The sequence below is a fragment of the Hippichthys cyanospilos genome, chromosome 15 (genome assembly GCF_059441005.1).
Source record: "Hippichthys cyanospilos isolate Australia breed blue-spotted pipefish chromosome 15, RoL_Hcya_1.0, whole genome shotgun sequence".
NCBI lineage: Eukaryota > Metazoa > Chordata > Actinopteri > Syngnathiformes > Syngnathidae > Hippichthys > Hippichthys cyanospilos.
In genome coordinates, this window is record NC_142383.1 from 9,688,101 (window position 1) to 9,706,753 (window position 18,653).

The 18,653-nt window shown below is 37.9% G+C and overlaps 1 protein-coding gene across 2 annotated transcripts in view; it reads left to right on the top strand.

The window, feature by feature from the left end:
* cntfr (ciliary neurotrophic factor receptor) overlaps positions 1 to 18,653 on the top strand; it is a 197,841-nt gene that overhangs the window by 168,012 nt on the left and 11,176 nt on the right. For both annotated transcript variants that reach the window (XM_088434167.1, XM_088434166.1), the window contains one exon: positions 6,535 to 6,698. In XM_088434167.1, coding sequence (XP_088290293.1) covers positions 6,535 to 6,698 — 164 coding nt within the window. The remainder of the gene's footprint in view (positions 1 to 6,534; positions 6,699 to 18,653) is intronic.

Genomic DNA, 18,653 nt, shown 5'->3' on the forward strand with positions numbered 1-18,653 from the left:
TTCAATAATCGACTTATCCTTCAGCTTTTTATTTTCAGAATTAAAATTAGAATGAATGGTCAGCCTACTCAGCCTACTCAGAAAAGTCATCACAAACACAAGATATAATTTAGACATATTTATCTCGTAATGTTCTAAATGGAAAATGGTTGCGCAATCACACGAAAAGCTGAGCAAGTTGAGTTCATTGAACTATTTTCATAAGTGTGACACTCGACAAACTGACAAAGCTACTACCATTTTAAAAGAAAAGCAAACTTCCAAGCCGTCGGCATAGGGCATATTATTTCTATCGCCATGAGTAAGAGAAGAAGAATTCCACACATGCCAAACTGTCTACTTTGACTGAAAAAGATGGCTGTGCGATGACATACGTAGGTGGTGCAAATCTATCTTCGGTCTGTTTGCTCCACTTGATTCCCTCACAAAAGTTGAAAGATGACATTAGCGTTTTATGCAGCACTTCTCAGTGCCTTCTTGTGCAAGGTTCACACAATTGTTAATAACAATTGTCTTAAGCTGAACCATTTTGTTCTTAGCCATACTTCATGACATTCTGAATTCTTGAGTCTGTGTAAAAGTACAAAATGGTTATACCACAAAAGTGGGATTGTTAAAGTTCTTCGCCGACTGGCTGCAAGGCAATGAAGGGGAAATGTGTTCACTTAAAGGAAGGAATGAGTTCCACTTAAATAGATAAGGGAAGTGCTTCTGGCAGTTCTCAATTCTGCTGTATCCCTTCGAGCGAGGTATGGCTGTGCATGGTGTATAAAACACACACAGTTTCTGTGTGTCTATATGTTTTTTTTTTTTTTTTTTTTTTAATAAATTGAGTCAGTGACATGCTCGACCAAATCCCAGACACAGGATTCATGAAAATGCTAATGCTAGCCGGATTAGCGGCTTGACTGAGGATATTTCCCTTAACTGTTGGTTGATAAGAAAATACTGCACTGCTTCATCCTTTGCATTCTTTTATATTCTGATATTTGCCTCTCTGCTTTTCACTTTTACCCCACCTTGCCATTTTCTTCCCTTCTGTTAGCATGTAGATGTCTAAAGTGAAAGCTTCTAGTTAAGCCCTCCACTCCACCGCCCCACTTTGCCTGCTCTCAGCGCCTGTATTGTTAAAGTCTTATTTGGCAGTTTAACTTGGGTCACATTCATTTTACAGGAAAACGAGGCAGGTCGTAAATAAATAATACAATTTCATGCTTTCTTGTGCAATTCTTAATTGCGAGTGGAAGTAAAACTATTCTTGACTGTCCTTGTTCATTCGACCACTGCTGGAATGAAATTGGAAGTGTGGCGTGTGTGTGTGTTTATTGACCTGAGGGTGCATTTGTTGGTGGTAAAGTTGAGGAAGTTTCATTCAGTCAACTAAATCAAGGCTTATACAGTTTAATCAGTTTTACTCATGTCAAAAAAAATGTCTTATTAAAGTCACTCGTCTCAAAATATGACAATTTCCATTTATGTGCAATGCTTCATTTACCCGAGCTTGCAGATCTTTGGTAAAACTAATCTATGACAGTTGAGATTGAAAACAGTTGTGAGTGAGTGAGGGCAGTAACTGATGGCAGTGCATCGCAAAACAGCATGTAGCACAGCACCCCCTGCTATGTTATGAGGCTTACAGAAGGGAGAAGGATAACCTCTGGCAGCTGTGCCGAGTCTGGCAACCACCTCCTATCATTGTTTAAATCACAGGGATGCTGACTCGCACCGGACCAATATCATTAAACAAGCTCTATGTGGTTAGTGAAATATGGTGACATTTGTTTTTCTCAAATTAAAACATCAAATGCATGTGATTGCAAATAACTCCTGGTCCAAATATCCCAGTATCCCTGGAGGCTCCTGAATTTATAGGAGAACAGACAATCAATTTGAAATATCAAGAAAACTATGTCTTTTCAACAAAATATATGTATATGAGCCTCCCGTCTGTGATTTTGATTATTTGTTTACATATTTCCTTGCTATTGCAATGAAAGCTTTGGGGAACATTTACATGTTAAATAATCTTTAAATTTAAAGGTCTCCTCCAAGAGAAATTCATCTTTTCATCTTATACAATGTTGATTTCTCATCCTAAACAACCCTAAAGTGTTATCTTCCTTCTTTGATCAATTTCTATGAATTATTTGCTAGTTCGTAGCACCCAGAGTTGGACAACTTACATTTTTTTTTTTTTTGCTGGTCCGACATTCGTCAGACCACCGCCTCCTTTCCATCATCCTCAATCCGTCATTTTTTTTTTTTTTTTTTTTTAAGCCAGACGAAATTGTAATCATTGTTCTGTCAGTCTATCTGGGTATTACCTAATTAAAGACTTTTTTTTTTTTTTTTTTTAGTAAATTCAATCTTCAGCAATACTTTGTTTTACTTGTAATGTATGTGAGAGAATTTAGATAAATTTAGACAAATCTTAATGAAACCATCTTCTATAGTTGTATGGCAGGCAGTTATAAAGAGTGGGCTAATAGCCACCGTTTCACCGCATTCTCTGTGAGGTGAGATATGGCTTAATAATTTATAACTAGCAAAAAGCCTAGTGTTAAACACTTCAATTGCCTTTGTTGTCATGTTACAGCAATATTAATTTGTTGTGTTTCAATTACAGAATCATAGACATGTTTTTACCTACAAGTCTAAGTACATCAACGGAAAATAGAATATGTATGCGTACCGACAGGAGTTGATTGAAAAATGACGGACCAGAAAAAAAAATGTCAAAATTCATCCTCTTGTCGTAAACAAATTGTGGGCAAAAATACACAGACACAGATGACAATTTCTTTTGTCTTGAAAAAAATGACGGACCGAAGGTGGGAAGGTGGAAAGTTTGAAATACCATAATACAGTTCCTTTAAATTCAAAACTGAAATATGAAAGGCTGACTGGTTCACTAAAATAAAAAAAAAATTAAAAAATGGGATTGATTTGTTTAGATTCCATGTAAAATAGAATGTCAGGCTGAAGTTTAACCACTAAATAGTCAGCTCTCATATTTTCACCTCATCCAAACCTGACCATCATTACAAAATGTTTGGACACTCCAAATCTAAAGGGCAGTGATTGGTGTCCAAGGTTTACCATGTGAAAACAGACTCCATCCTGCATATTGTGACCTTTTTCCTGATAGTACAAGCTCATCACATAAGGTGTATGTTCACATTGCTGCAAGTGAAAATGAAGTGTGTAAATGAGCAGACTAAAGCTAATTATCTTTGGCAAAGAGCAAGTCAGCAAACCGTCAGCAAGAACCATAGTTTCTGCTATGGAAAATTACAAATGCTGTCAGAGGCAGCTCACAGAACTAATTGGTGCAAATTCTTTGAGAGACTTGATGACGGGCTGGTGTTACACTGCAGGTGTGCTCAGCCAAAGTAATCGCCACTCACTTGGGTTATTTGCTATGCAGGTACCGTAGGAACAAACTAGTAGGGAAAGCAGATAATTTTATTTAAAATATGTAAAAATTGATGTACTGGTTGATGGTGAGGCTTTTGGCATCCGTTTTGACCCTTGAAGGGCCCAACTTTATTGAAATCCTCTTGAGATCTAGCCTATATACGTATGTGTGCCCACTGTAGTGGACTTTGTTTGTGGTCTATACCTTTTGACTCATTTAAGTTACCATATAAAATGTCCTATAATTAATTTAACAAAAAACGTACTTCTGCTTCAAGTCCAGCTATTGCTTCAAGTCTCGCTATTGACATGGTACATTCAAATGCAGTTGGAAATTTCAAACGCAAACTGAAAAAGGGTCCCTCTTCTCATCAAACATTAATAATTGCAAATACTAGGTCTAAACAATGTGGGCTTTCTATCCATCTGCAAAAGTTGCTATATACTATGTTACATATATTTTGCAGAATGATGGGAATGAAATTACTTTGATACTTATTATAATAAATGGTCAATCCAGTCACTTGTGTTTGTCTTTGCACTGGAAGTTTAATGCCCAATAAGGCACAATGTGATTATCTGTGTCTGGATTGTCTGGATTTGGTACACGCAACATCCACTTCAACCTATTGAGCCTGGAAGGGGGCTTCTCCCACCTGAGGTCCCTTCTGAAGGTTTCTGATTTTCCCCAAATTGGGGTTTTTGAGTTTTTCCTTCCCCGTCTGTTTGAGCAGGGGATGCTGTTGTGTACTTATGATGAGATGAAGTGTCTTTATGGCTTCTTTTTTGCAAAAGAAGTCTCGACATGACCTTTTCACCTGTGAAGCCCTTTGAGAATTTGGTGATTCAGGGCTATACAAATAAAATTTGATTTGATTATGTTTACCTAATCAAATAACGAGCCTTCCATTTTCCATTCTAGTGGTTGGTATGTCAAAGAATCAAAATTAAGAATAGAGTAAAAGTGGTCCAAAAGCTGCTTCTGTGGTAAAATGTATTTTCCTTACAATTCACTTCTTAATAAAAAAATAAATACTTTATTGTCTTCATTTGTCAACCCAAGCAAACGAGAAAAGATCATGGTGATTCTCTGCACATCTATCGATTGAAGCATGAATCATTGGTAATTATACTGTATGGTTTGGAATCAAAAATTGTTTTGAATCGGACCAATTCTGAATCTAATTGTTGGCCCAAAACTCTAAATCAAATAATTAGACAAAGATTCCCAGCCCTCCTACTGAGCTCCTTTATGCTAGGTAGAGGACACCCTGTCCTTTCCAATCATGTCTCATGTTTGGATACAATGCAATTAACTTTGCTGTCTAGCTTGAGACAAAATGGACACAACAGTGGACACACATGAATAGGCTGGATTTCAAGAGGTCATATACAGGCTGCCGCCCGTGTCAGTATACCTGTATGTAGTTGTATTTAGAATTTGAAGCTTGATGTTGTGGTATTTGAAACTGCAATGCTTGAAAACAGTTATCAATTTAAAGCGGTGTAAAATTAATTCTGCCTTCAGGGAAAGGGAAAAAGGTTTTCTTTTTGCGGCCATAGGCTGCACTGCGCATAAGTGTACCACTGCAATACGTCATATTGAGAAGTGCTCCAAGAAGAAGGTGATTCTGATGAAGTGAGCATACTCATGTAAGAACACAATATGGAAAAGAGGAAAAGGCATGAAAGACAGATGCAAGAGATTGACTCATAGTCTGAGATTTCATTTGACACAGTTTGAAGCCTTGAAGTGTTATTAAAGTCTAAAATAACAAGTAAGGAGCGAGTGAGAGTTTTACCAAATAAAAATATGCACATAGAGCCAAAATTTATTAAATAAAATGAGTGAAAGACACAGTGATAGATTTACAAGTACCCCACCGCCACGTAAACATTAAGCAATTTCTATTTTTCTGGAAAATTAAACCATTTTACTGCCATTAATCTCCCCTCTTGCTTTTCTTACTTTGCACCACCATCAGTGACTGTAGAAACATGATAATGAAAACGTAACGTGAACACTCAAACAAAGTAAACTTCATAACATTCGCTCCGCACATTAAGCAGTGCTTTGTTTACAATATGACATTGCGTTTTCCTTTGGTTTTCAGATCGCCTCATTAAGCTTTGCCTGCTGCGCTCTGTGATAAATCCGAGAGTAGTATGCCTGTACTGCTTGGCAAGGCTCCGGGTTATCTTGGTTCCCCTATTTCTCCTTTACTCATTACTAATGCAATAGTCATCGTATGTGCAACCTTTCAGGCCAGATGAATGGTCAGTGGAAACATCCATCACTGTAGATTGTCATTTCTTTTGTGAAATGCTGGATGTATCTCATACAAACAAAGTGGAAAGTCTATATTTCCTCTTTCTTCTTCCTACTTTTACTTAAGGAAGGTCACAATGAGATTAAACATCTCCTAATGCTTTTCTGCTTTTAGCTCTGATCAAATCTATCTCTGTCGACTTCATGTGCATTTCATGTTGATTCAATGCGGTATGCAGGCCATCTTGTGATTCTTTTATCAAGCACTGCAATTGCAAATGCAACTATCTACAGTATTTCCTGTTCTTAACATCTTGTGTGCATGAAGGTTCCACATTGATAAAGTGACCGGACAGTGAGATCACAAATGGGGGGCTGGTTGAACAAAGAAAACGGTTATTCAATATTATCTTTCAAACATAGAGTGGAGTTCTCTCTGGAGGGTGTGTACAGTATTTCGGTACCCATTTTCTATGGGTACCGTCAGCTTTGATGTATTCCACATCTCCCAACTCCCCAGAGGTTCACAGCCTCAGCAATTGTGGTTACTTCTCTCTTACCAGCAAGTTTGACAGTCATTTGACTGCTTAGTGTCCATTGGTGATTGTTGATTTCAATGTTTTTCTTGTTTAGTGATTGTTGTGATTTTATTTTTTTTTTGTATTTCACATATAGTAATTGGCCCAAAGGTAGCTTTAATCATATGATTTATTTCTTTCACCTCCTATGAAAAATACTTACATAATACAATTGAGACATAATAATAAAACACTTGAGGAGCCAATGCCTACATGAGCTGTAAACATGAGATTTTTGTGATGGACAATTTTATTTTCTTCCCTTCCCAGTCAAACCAGACCCCCCCGAGCGTGTGACAGCGACTCCAGTCCGTTACAACCCTCGTAGGCTGGAAGTATCCTGGCAAAGTCCGGCAACCTGGCCCGATATTGACAACTTCCCTCTGAAGTACTTCCTTCGATACCGACCTCTCATCAAGGAGCAATGGCAGCATGTAAGTAATGCTCAGTGTGTCCTTTGGGGGAAAAAAAAAAACTTTATTCACATATGTCTGGATTGTTAGTTTGGATATAAACCCAGGCACAACCAATTAAGATTTATTTTTCAGTCAATGCCAATATTTTTCCCTATTATTTTTTCATATTTTTCATGGTCATGGCCATTATTTTTCTAGTACCCTGACATGTATATCAATAACAAGTTGATTTACAAGCATATTTGTTAGCCAATCAACTGCCATTTCATTTTTTTAAGTCGGCAAAATATTGTTTTGTATTCTGTTCATGATTAAAAAAAGTAAAATGTGGACCTTTTGTAATTGATTTAGGTGTTTGACGTATACAGTTGTTGACTTATTGTTTATGTTTACTTTATTGACTGATTTAGTATGGTAATTTAATCTAATGTTCATAATGCCTGCTAAAGCGTACACAAACATTTCTTTCCTGATGACAATATGCTATCATGCAGTTCAACCCAATGGGAAGTTTGTGACTTGACAAGTCGGCTCTGATTCATTCCATGTGCTCTCTCGTGCCCAATTGAATTATTGGGTAAAATTAGATTTTCCACAAAAGTATATTCCAAAACATTTTTTTCACATTTACTGCTTATCAGCCATCTTATTTCTTTACTGCTTGTCCTCACCAGGGTCAAGGGCTCGCTGGTGCCTGTCCCAGCTGTCAGTGGGCAGTAGGCTAGATACATCCTAAAATGTTTGCCAAACATTTGCAGAGCGCAGAGAGACCATTCACACTCATGAACACACCTAAGGGCAATTTGTGCTGTCCAAAATACATACCATGCACGTTTCTGGGAAAAGCGGGAGAACATCGGAGTACCCAGAGAAACCTATGAGGGCACGGGGAGAACATGCAAACTCCAGACAGAAAGTACAGAAATCAGTGAGACAGAGAGTAAGTCAACCCATGACCACTCAAAATTAATTTAATATTTGATGTGTTTATTTCATTTATTATTTACTGTATAGTGTAAACAGACACAAATACAATGGACAACTTGTATTTTCCTAATCTTGTATGGACATTGAATCGATATTGGACACCTGCATTGTAAATCCAGCAGATTGTTGACTTTCACAAACCAGCATTACCATCAAAATGCAAACGTATTAAAGATTGGGATATTTTATGACACTTGACTAAACAAGGCTTTTTAAAGGCTATAGTTTCAAGTGCTTTCACCTAAGGTCATACAGACGCCCAAATAGCAGCGCAGGCACATGTTACTGTATCTGACTTCTTTTGCGAGGCTCCTTTCCCTGAGGCTTGTGCATAGTTAAAGCATATGTAGCCACTAAAGATAAAAGTTCTGTCTGCTGTCATCTAAAGTTGCAGCGTTATTATCATACATGTCATTGGTTTGCACAGGTGTTATTTTAAGGACTTGGGTTACAAGCTCTCTCACATACACGTGTATCAAAGAAAGGAAATAACATTTTCTCTCGCTCAGTCTTTCCTGCACACTTTCAGTCCCCCCGCGGTTACCTATCAACACTTAGCGCCTCTGACCTCGCAGCAGTAATATTCCCCGTCTAACTAACACACGTCCAAGAAGTCTCATTTTGTCTAATTGCAGCAAAGGATATAGTGCTTTAGGTTTCGAGAAATCTTAACACCCGAGTAAGTTCATTGCTTTTGTTATTGTCCAAAATACATTAAAAAGCTAAACATTGCATACAGATCAAGGTTTACCATTTCAACCCATACCAACTCATTTCTAAACATGCCAAGTGATTCTCAGGCCGTCTACTTTATCAGACTGCCCCAGAATGCTCTGTGACGCAAGGGGCTATTTTTTTTTTTTTTTAAATGCATCCTCACAGCTTTCTGACAAGTTAGATTGGCTGATACGAAACATATTATCACTGTATGCTGTATTATCACACTATCGATCTGTTGTTCCCTGCAGCTCTGCCCCACCCCTCACAATGGCTTGCAGACACACATTGATACCAAATAAATAACGATACTGAAAAAAAAAATATTTGCAGCTGGAAAGTGATGATTTAACCTGACATGCGCACTCAACCAGCACTTGATCCTTAGGAGAAGTGATGCATAACATGAACGCTCCAAACCCAGAGTCAATGTTTACATTGGTTAAGAGAACATGATTTGAAAATTGCATAAATGCAGTCACGGCCAGCTGGAAACTGCTAGCATTTCCTTTTTTCGTGGTCGTCTTGGGCAGAAGACTGAGGTTTTAGTTTTTAGAGCAGTAAGAGGCAGAAAATATTGAGCCCGTCTGGACTTTTATTAGGTGTTGGATTTATTCTTATAGTCCTGTGGAAAGCACACAATCTGTTTGAGGGATAGAAGATTAATCTTTGCATGTATAATTTGTGGATAGAACCAGAATAATTTCCCATTAACTGCGGAAAGGATTTCATTATTTGTGGTGGTAGAATAGTGGACACACCGCAGGTATCAAATCACAAAGCTCATACAAGTTTTTAATATAAAAGTAAATTGAAAATAGCACTTGTCATAGATGTTAATTTGATTGCCAGGTTCCAGCATGAATGCAGTTACAGATCTTGTAAATCAAGTGTTGTGCTCAAGCCAATTAGAGAATTGTAGACGGCGGTTTCACCTTGTGTGACAGACAGCTGGGTGAGAATGACTTTCACACACAGCATCTTCAAACGTGTTTGATGGTTTGCAAAATGTGGTGAAGCTGAAAACACATCCATCCATTCTCCTCGACAAGAGGTGAATGGGCGAGAGTTGAGATGGATATGGTTTATTTTAGAAGGAGAAAATGTATTAGAGCAGAGGTGAAAAATCCTCGCAGAAAAGATAAACATAATGGAGTGTTTGATACATTTATATGCAGCGGTAAGACATGACCGAACAATTCAAAATTAAAACAAGTGCTTATTAAATTTAAAATTGGGTGAAGGGGAAAAATCTTCCTTGAGTAATAAAACTGATAGAGAAATGGATTCCGAGCAGGAGAGCCTCCGACGGAAATGATAGAAATGTGCGCAAAGGGAAGCTAGTGATAAAACATGAGCCAAAAATAGATAAATAGCACAAGAGGCGACTTTTAAAGGGTGGTTTCAGAGGCCATCAGTCAGAAGGTGTTTCACATTATGGGGTGACAAATGAATACCTCAAGTGAAGAGAGTCGAATGGAAAGAAATCTGGGGGTGTTGGAATGTGAATGATTTAAATAGCAGACATAACCTATTGTCAGACAACCATTAAACAATAGAAGAGAAAATTGGAACCATTGGAATCTTTTTCTTCCCTGTCAAAAAAAAAAGCGCTTGAGCACGATTTTACCAAGTTTTCAGGGACTATGTTCAAAAACAACAAAAAACATATTTGTTAGGCTGTTTTAAAAGTTTTCTTTGAGCCTATAGATGGATGGATGGATGGATGGATAAAAATATGAACGAATCTGATGGTTTCATCATACCTTTGACACCTAAATTTGTAAATCTGACCGTTTATTAGTGCCTCACCAGCTATGACCCTCTTGCACATCACTGCATCCACTTGCCTTTAAATGTTCAATGAATCCGATGCCGTTTCTCATGACCTCTTTCTAATGCTCTCCTCTCTGAGAAGTGGAGCTCAACTCTCTGAGCAATTAAAAGCAATGGACCAGTCACCGTGATGAGAACAATTTCACATTGCTCAATATTCTCTTTCGCTTTGCTATGAAACTACATCTGCTGTGCTGTAATTTCCCTTTGGGGGTGACGCTGAACTCCAGTCGAGTGAAAACACGCACACACTCACTCAGACTTGCACAAAACACGCGTGTCAAAGCAGCAAGCGCAAACAGACACACAGTGTGTAGATTCTTGTATGCATATGACTAAATAAACAGAAACATTCTCAGCAATGAACGCGTTATTGTTCCCTCATTAAATTGGTTGGCTTATATATGCAATGTTCTCTGACACTAAGCAAGTCATGAAGTATAACGCTAATAACATAACTGGATGAATGGATGGATGGATGGATGGATGGATGGATGGATGGATGGATGGATGGATGGATGGATGGATGGATGGATGGACAAATAAATAGATGGATAGATTGAATATTTTTTGTTCCATGGCATTTCTCATCTTACTTTGACTTTCCTCCCTTTAGTCACACTTAGATCATGTCTTCCACTCTCAGCTATCACCTTGTCATCCATCCATCTAATCCGTCCATCTGCGCAATAAGCCAGCTATCGAAGTATACACCCCTAAAGGCACCCATCTGTATCTGTGACTGCACATGATAAATGTCTAGACCTTGATTGGGGGAAAACATCCTATCAGAAGGACACTGGCACAGACACATCGTTAATCAGGACCGACTACACTATCACGTTGCAGACATGATCATTTAGCTTGGCTCCAAAACACATCAAACAATTTTCAGTTCATCCAAAAAATCTTGGCGTTTTATACCATGAAAAAAAATGTTTGTCAAACAGTGACTCATGTTGGCTTTCAGCAGTTTAGCTCCTCATCATGTCTTATCTGCTAATGCTTTTATCGAACATTGTTTTTTTTATGCTAATGTTTTGTTGTTGTTTTTTTTAATCCATGCTATTAGATTCAGGCTCTCTGTGATTAGTCTGATAAAGATGTGTCACTAAAAAACAAAATGATACCTACTGTGTAGAGTGATATCACATTAAATAAACATTATTTTTGGGGTCTAAAGAAAACAACAGGCAAGCTAGTTGTTAAACCAGTTGTTCAGCATTTAGTGTTTCAAATTGCAGTCTCAATCGATTTCGTTATTCATTAAATCACATTCATTTGTAGCTTTTAGCGCAATTAATCGATCTCTCAATCAAATGAAATGTACTATTGAAGAAAAATGATTATCAGGAGGAATGCACTGAATTTTTGGCCACCCAAAGTTTCTGCCAAAATTGGCAAAACATGCTTTTCAGTTTTCATGGAAACAATTAAAACCGGAACAATACATCCAAAAAAAGATGGTGTGATGACACAAAAACGGCTGCCAACAACCATCCTGAATTTACCACGAGCACACAGGAGGAGACGGCCATCGCTTGGTAGGAAAACTGTAAAGCATTTCAGCAGGCTGAGAAAAGAAAGCCTTGGGCCATGGGCATTTAAAAAAAAAAAAAAAACGTAGCTTGTTGCGAAGGCCAGCTTTGCAATAAACACACCAAATAATACATGGATGACAATGCAATATCCATAGATGGCTTTTACAGCTGTGTTAGGGAGTTTCGAGCTTTATTCCTTGTCACTCCATTTTATTGCCACCACATTACATCTCTACCAACATCAACACAACATAAATAAAACATATTCAATCGCTGATAAAAGATGCTAAGAAATCACTAACCAGTTATACTCATTGTATGCAGAAGACTCCTGTGTTAGTTCTCGCTGCTAATTATGTATGTGGTGCATTCAAACACAGTTGGACATTTCAAAATCAAACAGAAGAGATGTTTGACAATGCGTTAAACATTAATTACTGCAAATGTTTAAATATCCATCCAGTGGATGCATAACACAACCCCAGCCACTAATGTAGCTTCTAATCTATGCACCTGCTAATGTGGTGCACCTTATTCACCTGGTGCACCTAACCCTTAAAATAAGCCATTCATTGAAGGGGCACCTTAAAGGTGCATTAAATATAGTAGTTTTTGGGTTTCAGACAAACATTTTCATTACAGCGCAATTCTGGGCGCACGTAAAAATATTGTATTGCTCGATGTGAATTCATTTATTTTTGCGATGGTTTTAGTTGAAGCATTTGAGGCTTCTCACCCAAAAATAAGCTGGGATAACCCCAGCTCACGCTTGACCCTCAACGGGCCAAGAGGTAGAAAACAGACAGAGGGAAGAATGATTTTTCATCATGTCAGGTCTGTTTTGAACACCTATTTAAGATAGCCGACATTCTCCCTTATCCAATGGCGGGCTAAACTGTGGCCCTGAATGCTGTGACAGGAGCTGTTTGGAAACGTGACAAAGGAGCAAACTTGATCAAAAAGGTTATCGCCCCTAACATTTTAACACGTAACATTTTTGAAAGGCAGACTTGATATTGTGTCACCTTCGCTGCGACACTTGCACAAGCTCTGAAGATGTTTTTCGCCCTGCTGGAGGGTTTAGCGCCCTCTTAGAGTAATTGCTGCCTGAGCGATTTGGGGAGCTTCAAGTCAAGAGAAACACCATCTCGTGAAATATCCGCCGAACCTGGCGTTTGTGTGCGCACACATGTGCATGTATACGCTGGTATATGGAAGGAGAGCATGGTGGAAAAATGGGAGCTGTCAGTCAACGTAATGAGACCAAGCCTCTCAGTGTAAGCACACACATACATCCACCGAGCGGCATCGGGCCAGTGGAAGTGCCATATAATTGGGTTTCCTTTCCAGGACAACAGACATGCTCAGTGGATTAGATCTGACCACCGACGCCAATTCCCTCCATGTCTCCCTCACTCTGCTTTCCATCTTGATTTGACTTTCTTTGCTCATTTTCTTTTTAAATAATTGATACCTAATCTCCCATTATAATCTTTTTTTTAACTGTTTATCTTATCTCCTTGCCCTCTTTCCTCTTTTGACCTTAGCAATCAAGCCATTACATGGATGACTGCAAGTACTGTACAATGCAATGGGCTAATTAAAGTCCTTTTAATATATAATATATAAAAAAATGGGTATGCGCCAGTTGAATGGGACCACTCGGTAATTTTTTTATTCCCTACAAAGTTTTGAGCTCATAGCCCCAGGAACTTCGTATTTTGGGGGGAAAATAAAAATACAAAACAAACTTAAAGACATTACACTCAAAAAAGTGGAACCCTTACAAAGGTAACCCCCTTTACACAAAACAAATTAAAACAGTTTTTCTTACCATTTTTGTTCACTAATTTGACTGGAAACACGACTACAAAACGTGCTTTACCAAGTAGACTCTTTCTGTCAACATGTTATGCTTTTTTTTTCCACCAAATGGGCCCAAACTTGGTTTTTCATCCTTTTCTCGCTTCCCTGTTAAATTTTCATTTTCACCACGTGCTCCCATTATTGGCCCATACATTTTCCAGGAGAAAAGAAGGGTCACTTTCTTTCTCAGTTTGTGTGCAATCTCTGAGGAGCATTCACATTTCCATTTTGCCCCTTTTGTCTGGATATGTGGAGAAACTTTTGGTGTGTGTGTGAGTGTGTGAGGCCTTTCTGCATTAGACATTACTGCCATTATTGCTCTAATACTATTCTTGTTGTTGTTTTTTATTGTCTACCTTATTATTTGCTCGATTATGGAATGTAGTCTGCTCGAAGGAGTGAACAGATTAAGAATTTCATTGTATATATGCATATACTATGCATATGACAATAAAACAATAAAACATGAGTCTTGAATATTAGACTTTAGAACTATAGAATTTGGCTATGACATGAAACAGAGGTTTACAGAATATCTGTTTGACCACTTACGTTCAGCGTTTATCATTGTTTATCTGAAAAGGAGAATTATATGCGTTTGAAATTATATTTTTGAAATTATATTTCAAATACTAGCAAATCAACGTTTGTATAAAAAAATATATTTTTTACCATACCGTTACCGTATAGAAACTCAAGTCAAGCGCACTGGGAGTTTATAATGTGAAAAGACATTTTCAGGAGAAATCTCCAAAGGTCAGAGCAGACGTCACTCATGAAGTGTGTGTGTGAGGGTTTTGTCTGTGGCTTTTCTATGACAATTCAGTCCGAACAGAAGGACAGCCTGAAATTGGTTTCAAGAGAAAGAAGAATATCAAAAAAATTCCCTTTTCATCAATAAATCAAATACTCCAAAATGTCCAAATATAAGAAATGTTCAAATGAACATGTTTAGTTAAAAAGGTACTAAACAAACCAGCATAAATCACATACTGTATCTCAAAACAAAACGTTGCTTGAGCATGAAAATATCGCAGTCTCCATAATTCCAGCTGCTCTGTTTTCCAAGCTAATGATATAGGCTATGAGGTTAATGTATCAAAATAAAAAAAGAAATAGTTCCTCCTACTTATGAAAAGCAGGCTAATGCTTTCTATTATTATGTTTGGCATCTTTTTTGTGCAAATCTGCCGAGCCCATTCAGCTCTGGGTGCAGCAATCATGTATCCCAGATGCTTCGTTTTTATGTTTTGAAAAAGAGCTGCTGAATCCATAAGTCAAGTTTTTCGTACTCAAATTTCGGTTATGAACATTCACAGTTTTTGAACATTAGGCATTAGGGTCAGCTGCTAGAGACCCATTTGAACCTGTTTCATAAGAGAAACCACAAGAGCCACAAACTCATCGGTGATGGTCTGTTTTCCATTTTTTTCTTTTTTGTTCTGCTGCAGACACCTCCTTGAGCACGGTGGCCCTTTCGGAGTTAGACGTCAGCTCATCCACCATGTTTAATTTGGTCATATTAGCCATTAAATCGGCAAATTATATTTGTAAAATTAAGATAATATATATGCATGTATTATATATATACTTACTGTAAATGTTTTCTATTGTAATCCTTCCCAGCCGGTGTTGCATAGGGAGCCATTCAAGACTAACTGGTAGTGTCAGTACTGTGCAAATAGATTAGCCTGGAGTAGCATAAAAAAAATATTAGTTGGCTATATGAGTTATTACTAGCTGTAGTGTATTAATTTCAATTCTCCCTTAAGGCTGAGGTCTGGAGGCAGCTTTGTGGTCATTTTGAATAGGTTGGACGATCCAGGTGTGGCATCACCCTTTTCTACTATCTGTGCCATATTCATACTCACATATGCTGTTTACGATGGACAAACATATGGTGTTTGTGCATGGAATAGAGAGCTGTCTCCAGAGTGAGAATATTTAAAGAAGATTGCTTTCAAAACAAATCATTTGGCGGTCAATTCATCTGGGTTTATGTTTTATCATCATAATTATCATACTCTATCTTGGGAGTAGTGAAGCAAGATAACGTGATTTTTTATACGTTTTTTTTTTTTTCCTCCCGCATTGGCAGGAATTTTGTTTGTGCACATATGTCCAATTCCCATTGGATATGCACTCATGAATGGTGAAAACCCTTTTTTTTTTTTTTTTTTTTTAAACATTCTAATTGGCTTGTTTATTACAATGGATAAGCCCAAGAGACACATAAACACATGCAACAGAAAGCTAATAGATTTTATTTCACCATGCGCTTGAGCTTACAGGGTAAGGATCAGATATATTTTCGTATTTATTTATCCTTAATGGGCAGGCAATGGTCTCCTCTCTCCTCCACATTTCTCTCACATCCTCTTTGTGATGTTAAGTATTGCTCTTGGTGCCCTCACATTCATTGCTCTAGAAACACAAGTACTTCATTCATATCATATGCATACAAACAGTATTTTTAGCCAAAACATTAGGTACATCTGTACACTCCAATGATATTAAATAAAAGACACGCCCTGTCTCATTTTAAATGTAGCCTGAGCATTATTATGGTCAAAAGGTAAAAATTACAGTCGGAGTGTTAGCGTTTGCATCAGCATAAACAGTTGATGACAATTTCATTGTCATGCTAAAATGATGGGCTTTATTTGTATTAGGCGATTCTATGTGCCTTAACACTGTGCACTAACTGATGTGGATTTTCATTCCTTAATTTTTTATGCAAATAAGGCAAAATAGGGCTATGTGTAAACAAGACTCTCGATGAGCCCTTGCTAATAAGTGCAGAGGAAAGCAAGAGTATGGTTAAATTGTTTTTTGAGTAAAACAGATTGCGGATGGATAGTGGCATTAGCTTCTGTAATGTAGCGCTTACTTGATTACTTCCATGAAATTGTTAGCCCGATGAGCTCTGTGTGTCTGGTTCACGTATTTCAAAAATGTTTTATAGGTTTTATTTGTGCTTGATGGTTAGTTTTTACACACTATGCTTGGCTTCCGCAAGTGGATGCAAGCAGTTAGCCTCTGCGACCACTCACCACCAAGTTGGACAAAAGATGATCTGGCAGTTATGCCTCAGGAATATGCAGCCCACAGCTTCTCAAGCAAGCAAAAGCTAGATTTCAGTAGTGTGTTGGGTGGGATTAGAATCATTCTTGTGCACAGGATTAATTTGATGAAAGCACCCCTGTTAATTGTTTTAAATTGTGTAAATGTCCCAAGTCTCTACTAATTCACGTTCTTAATCAATTGATGAATGGTACATATAACGTAACCATGAAATGATCAAATTTGGCACGCACTGTATTTTTTTTTTGGGGTGCTAGTATATTAAACTGCAGTGTTTATTTGTTTTTCTCCCAAACTAACTTGGAGACAAATGTGTGTCTGACCTTCCACATGTTTATTCAAGAGACTTTTCTATGTAAATAGCCACATACACTGTCTGGAAGAAAAGGCAACAAGACACTGTGGTTACGCTGCTTGGGCGACAATAAATAGCTCCAATAGCCAAACAACTGGTCCGTGCATATTGTGCATGCGCACACACACACACAGACACACACACACACACTCAAAATACACCACATTGAAGTGTATGTACAAGGCATATCATCGAATACAGTCTCACACACGCAGATGCACACAGATGTGAGCATGCTCAAATGATGTTGTTAGTGCATTCCACTAAATAAATTAAGCTTGTAAATATAGCGCTCGGTTTGTGAGATAAAGTCTGGCCTTGTTCTTCCAAACAAAGTGTGGGCGGGAGAAGGACGCTGTTGAAGATCAAGGCCATGCTGAAAACAGAGGGGTCAACATCATCATGAGATAAGAGATAGATTATTTGGAAGGAAAAACTTCCAGAAGACGTGTTCTTAGAGGCTGCGGTTGTTTAAAGATTTATCCCATGAGCTCATTGGAATGAAGCGACAGCGGAACGTGATGGCCATATTGCTATAAAAAGCTTTTTATTCCGTTCAGTGTTCCTTCTTTTTTTCACTTTACAACTGAAACCTTGTTTTAAATTTACTTATCTAAAATAAATATAAAATCTACACACCACTGCTCAAAAGATAAAGTACACAAGTCTGCACATGAGAACTCTGCCCAAAAAATAATCCACAAAAAAAACAAGTTTCACATTTTCAGAATCAATCTCATTTTCAGAATCGATATAAAATGTGCCTAAATTGATTCATTAATTAAAAAAAAAAGTAGATTAAATCTGCTTCCTGTCAGCTTCCGTGTAAGTACGCTGGATGTGTAATTACAGTGGAGGTGCACTGCCATGGAAGAAGCAACAAACATCATCTCACACGCCAACGGCGTCATGTAAAAACACTCTTTAGAGCAAACACATCAAATAATACATGAACGACCTGAACAGACCCAAATTTCTGGGTTGTTTCATAGAAAATACCCCATTTCTTTCTCTTGTCTTGTACAAAACAAGAGGTTACACAACAACCTAGAGAGTTGTTCTTTTGACCCATACATGAGTTCTTTGCAACCCAACTGTTAAGAATGTATCAATCTGTAGAAGGATGATGATACTTTTCAATAAATATACCATGGAACACATTCAACAAATTCATCATCAAATGGAAGAAAAATGGCACAAAAATGAACGATCAAGAAACGCACTTCCCTCCAAAACTGATGAAAATACGTTGCACTGTATGTATGGCTTTCACAAGTTATTAAACCCATATGGGGATTTTCATAAAAGCAAAATCAGATTATGCTGTTGTCCAGCCAACACATGAAGATCTTGCTCATGTCGTCCAATCAAAGACATGAAGCTTTCACGGGTCTTTCTTTTAATCCACTCGTGCAGCTGTCTGTGCGTATGTTTCTTGTCTCGGTGGGAAACTGCAGGAGGCATGTCACTAAATCATGTAATTTGGCTTCAGGAGAGAAAAAGTCAGCACCTTTTCCAGAGCTGTTTTTCCTTGAACGTGTCAAGATGCAAGCCAAAGGCAAACAAACATACACACAAATGCGGCAC